The sequence below is a fragment of the Panicum virgatum genome, chromosome 5K (assembly GCF_016808335.1).
Source record: "Panicum virgatum strain AP13 chromosome 5K, P.virgatum_v5, whole genome shotgun sequence".
NCBI classification, from domain to species: Eukaryota; Viridiplantae; Streptophyta; class Magnoliopsida; order Poales; family Poaceae; genus Panicum; species Panicum virgatum.
This window is the reverse complement of record NC_053140.1, coordinates 39,243,622-39,248,644: the sequence shown is the minus strand read 5'-3', so window position 1 is coordinate 39,248,644 and position 5,023 is coordinate 39,243,622. Positions and strand designations below refer to the sequence as shown.

General features: G+C 59.1%; 1 protein-coding gene across 1 annotated transcript; it reads left to right on the top strand.

Moving 5' to 3' along the window:
* The first annotated feature begins 2,380 nt into the window (after positions 1 to 2,380).
* Positions 2,381 to 4,724, top strand: LOC120707410 (ABC transporter G family member 10-like). The gene has a single exon (XM_039992304.1). The coding sequence runs from the start codon at positions 2,562 to 2,564 to the stop codon at positions 4,374 to 4,376; it is 1,815 nt and encodes a 604-aa protein (XP_039848238.1). The 5' UTR covers positions 2,381 to 2,561; the 3' UTR covers positions 4,377 to 4,724.
* Positions 4,725 to 5,023: the final 299 nt, after the last annotated feature.

The window sequence follows — 5,023 nt, the reverse complement described above, 5'->3', positions numbered from 1 at the left end:
TCAAATTAAAAGAAACGCAAATGCGTCTCGGCGTCTGCTGTGATGATGAACTGATGAACATTCGGTCGATCTCTGATCTCTCTCACTGGAGTGTGAGAAGAGATTCTTCATGCTGCACTACTCGTACGTCGGTCAGGAACTGGTGAGGATAGCTGCCGTCCGCGGGGAGGTCGGTGCGGTGCTTGACGCCTGGACCAGGTGAGTGTTTTAGGAAACAAACAAGCAGCAGACCGGATAAGCCAATTCGATCTCTGCAGGGGCCGTGCATGTACTTGTTGCGCGGGCTGGAGTGGCCAGCGGGCTACTCGATTGAGCGACGTACTGCTCATCTCCTCAGGTCTCTGTTATCCTTTTTGAACGAAATGCAGACTGCTCTGACCTCACACACATGATGAATTGATGATGCTGCATATGGCTGCGGGGTGCAGCGCCCTTCCGCGGATCAGATGGAGACCGACCTGTACACGCCGGTCGCCCGATCCAGAACCAAGGACGACGTACTTCAAGGTGAAGATGCCTCTTGGCATGATACTGAACCAAAGGACGAGCAATGATGCTACTAGCTGATTCGTTTGATGCGGTGGTTCAAAACAGGAAGGGCCATTCTGCAAGCAATGGCTGGCTGGCTCACTCCTCTCGTGGGCAGCTCTCTTGCCAGTTCATTTATAAAAAAAAAAACTGAATTGCACTTAGCTCAAGCATTCTCCACATTTGGATAGGTCAAGACACGGCGTCAAGCGGTTGCAACTCACAAATCTGTTGTTCCACAAGATACTGAGGCAATGTGCAAGGTAAGCGGTAGGGGAACCAGAAAGCGTACATGAATCTCTGCCTGTGTCCTTATTTTGGCCAGTACGGCTGGCTGCATCCTGCTGCCGCGGGTAGCGAGGCCAAACCCCAACCAACACAGTGCGCGCGGTGACGAGGCGGCGCCCGGTCAATGGTGCAGGTCATCCGAAAAACGCCTTCGCGCGCACCGCGCTTCACCTGTGCTGGCCTCGCACGCTTCCCCTCCACCTGCCCCCCTCCCTAGTCCCTAGCATGTGCTGCCTGCTTTTGCTGCGGTTACCAGTTAGGGGTGGTAAAAGTCCCAAGAATTTGAACTAGAAAATCTAAAGGTCAGTACTAAAAAGGCCGAATTCTATTTTTATACAATTTTGAATTAAATATTTGAAAAAATTATTAGAATCATAGTCCATTACCACCCCTAATTACCACCCACACCGAGCAGCAGCAGCAGCACCAGGCTGCGACGACTGCGATGATGGTTGCTTCGCCGTCCTCGCAAGCCACGAGCCAGGAACGCGGGGGCGCACCAACCGCCCGAGCTACGAGGAATAGAAGCACCCGGGCCTGCGTTAGGTGACCCGTGGATCCGCCGGGGTCCGGGCGCGGCGCGCCGGGTGGCCGCGCGCGGCTCGGGTTGGACGACCGTGGTCAGCCAGACCCGGGTGGTAGGCAAGGCAAGTTTTTCGACCGTGCAGATGCAGATTTCGGGCTTGCGTAGTTCGAACGTACTCCGAAACACGGACCGCGTGCTGATCTGATCGTCACCGTTGATGCTGGGTAGGAGTAAAATCTTTGGTTCGTGCTGAGAGAGGATTAGAATCTGGTTTCGACGATCTCTTTTTCTTTTCGGGATTTATTAGTATCAGACCGATCGAGCAAGGTAAGAGTTTTGTTCGGTCGTACATGGATTCATTACAAGCTGAGAATGATGGAAATAATAAAAGATATAATAAGTGATCGGAATTTATTTCGGGTCGGAAACTACATGCAATATAATAAACTCATAATAAGTACAACAAGAGACCGAGATTAATTTCTCACCTCTAGATTCATGAATTAGTTTTCGATCCGAAATAAATCATGGTCTCTTGTTATAATTGTTTCTATCATTCCCGGCTCGGAATAAATACATGTACAACCAAACAAACCCTGGAGACGATGACGCCACGAGTTCGATTGTTCTCTTCCTGGTTAGTATACACATAGTTATATGCTGATTGGCAACAGTAGACGATAAACAAGTGTGTCAACCCCAACTAACTTTCCCCCACGACATCGGTCGAGCAAAAAGGATCCGTAGTCCAGCCGGTTTCGTGAGCCACGCGAGCACCCATATTCTCTTCGCAAAAACCACACACATACTAGCAGATGGATGAAGAACGAGAAAAAAATGCGCGCGAGTTGAACAGTCCCGGTGCACCAATCTCGCAAGCATGGTCGTTCGTTCGAGGCCTCACACCGGCAAACCCCCTCCTAAACAACTCCCGTGCGGTGGCCGTGGCCCGGCCGACAGCGTCGCCCCGCCCCGCACGCCCCGCCCAGTGTTAAGAGCGTGCGCGCGCGCGCGCGCAGACACAGAGTCCCAGCACAGCACAGACACCCCGAGGCCCGAGTACATAAGCATCGGCGAGGTTGGTGCGGGTAGCTCAACCCTCCCCAACTCCCCTCGGCTCCGCGCCCTCCCCGTCTCGCCAGCCTCGTCTCTTCTCCTCTCCCCGAGTCCAGGGCCGCCGCCAGCTGCCTTATACCCCTCCACCCCCGTGGCGTCTCCGATGGAGGCCGCGACGGTGATGTCCAAGGGCGGCAATGGCGGCGGGCGCCGGAGGCCGCGGTACCGCATCGAGACCAGGGCGCTGTCGTACGTGCTCCCGCCGCGCGGGGCCTGGCCGTGGGGAGGCGCCAAGGGAAAGGCGGAGGAGCGGCTGCTTCTGCGGGGCGTCACGTGCGAGGCGCCGCCGGGGGAGCTGGTGGCGATCGTGGGGCCGAGCGGCGCGGGCAAGACCACGCTGCTGTCGGTGCTGGCCGGATCCGCGGACCCGGCGCGGGTCGCGGCCGGGGAGGTGCTGGTGAACGGCATCCCCATGGACGCCGCGCGCTTCCGCCGGGCGTCCGGGTACGTGCCGCAGGACGACGCGCTGTTCCCGGCGCTCACCGTCGAGGAGTCGCTCGTCTACAGCGCGCGCCTGCGCCTGCGAGCGGCCGGGGTCGGCGGCGGCGCGGAGCGGGCGCGGGAGCTGATGGCGGAGCTCGGCCTGCGGCACGTCGCCGGGTCCAGGGTCGCCGACGTCTCCGGCGGCGAGCGGAGGCGGGTGTCCATCGGGGTGGACCTCGTGCACGACCCGGCCGTGCTGCTGCTGGACGAGCCCACGTCGGGGCTCGACTCCGGCTCCGCGCTCCACATTGTCAAGATGCTCAGGGACATGGCCGCCGCGCACGGCAAGACCGTCGTGCTCACCATCCACCAGCCCGGGTTCCGCATCCTCGAGCTCATCGACCGCGTCGTGCTCCTGGCCGACGGCGCCGTCCGCCACCACGGGTCCCTCGACTTCCTCCAGGCGCGCCTCGCCGCCGCCGGCCACGCCATCCCCGCCCACATCAACGTCCTCGAGTACGCCATGGAGGCCATCGACTCCCTCAAGCCCGACGTCGCCGTGGCCGCCGCGACCACCGCGCCGGCAGGCCACGACGTCGACGTCGCGCCGGTGGGCCGGGTGCCCGCGTCCGCGCGGCGCGCCGGGTACGCCAACTCGCCGGCAGCCGAGGTGCGCATCCTGGCCGGGCGGTTCATGAAGACGGTGCTGCGGTCGCCGCAGCTGTTCACGGCGCGGATGGTGCAGTCGGTGCTGGCCGGCGCGTTCCTCGGCAGCATCTTCCTGGGCACCACCGACCTGCAGTCCCGGCTGGGGTTCTTCGCCTTCAACCTGACCTACCTGCTCTCCTCCACCACCGAGGCCCTGCCCGTGTTCCTCCACGAGCGCCGCATCCTGGAGCGCGAGACCTCCCGCGGCGCTTACCGCGTGTCCTCCTACGTCGCCTCCAACGCCGCCGTCTTCCTCCCGTTCCTCCTCGCCGCCGCGGCCCTGTACGCGGCGCCCGTGTACTGGCTCGTGGGCCTGGCGCGCGAGCCCGCCGCCTTCGCCTACTTCGCGCTCGTCGTCTGGCTCGCCATGCTCAGCGCCAACTCCTTCGTGGCGTGCCTCAGCGCGCTGGCGCCCAACTACATCGTCGGCAACTCCGTCGTGGCGGGGCTCATCGGCTGCTTCTTCCTCTTCTCCGGCTACTTCGTGGCGAGCAGCAACATCCCGCGCTACTGGGTGTTCATGCACTACGCCAGCCTGTTCAAGTACCCGTTCGAGGCGCTGGTGGTGAACGAGTACGGCGGCGCGCGCGGCGCCAGGGAGTGCCTCGCCTCGGCCGGTGGCGCGGGGGGCCTCTGCGTGCTCGACGGCGCGGGGCTGCTGCGGCAGCAGGGGATGCGGGAGGGCATGCGGTGGAGCAACCTGGGCGTCATGCTGGGGTTCGTGATCGGATACAGGGTGCTCTGCTTCGTCTTCCTCTGGTTCAGGTGCCACCGCATGAGGAGGTGATCAGGACGACGGGGAAAGGCGGGAAGCGATGCCATTGGGCCTGGCCCCGTTGGCACGCCAGCAACTGCAAATATTGATCGCTCGTTTAAGTTTCATCTCATCACCTTCTTCTATTTTCTTTCTCTCTTCTTTTTTTTTTGCTGTGATTTTTCTCACGAGACATTCAAGTCCTGATGATTTCGATTAGGGTGGATACGAATATATGTATATGTTTGGGATCGATCGAGCTGTAGCGGTCAGTGGATGGTGATGTTCCTGTTGTATCAACAGTGGGGTTGATGGACGCTGATGCTAATGGAGAATAAAAAGATTGATGATCAGGGGGTTTCTGCTCCTTTGCCAGTTCTAGGGAGATGTGTCGCATTCTTGCTGGATTTGCTCTTTGGTGGTCCTCTGCCCTTGTCGGAAAGAGGTAGTTGAGAAAGGCATGATCAAGTTGCCAATCATCTGAGGTGAGACAAAAGCGATAAAAGTACGGGCAGCAGCTCGGAAACTTGCCTAATTTGCACCGGTTTAGGCGAGAAAACAAAGCTTAATTTGCCCCCACAAAATAAAACTTCAGCTTGACCGGTCCTTTTTTTTAATACAAAGAATCTTCATTTTATTTATTGAGTCACAGGACCATTTAGTTGAGCAAGAGATGACTA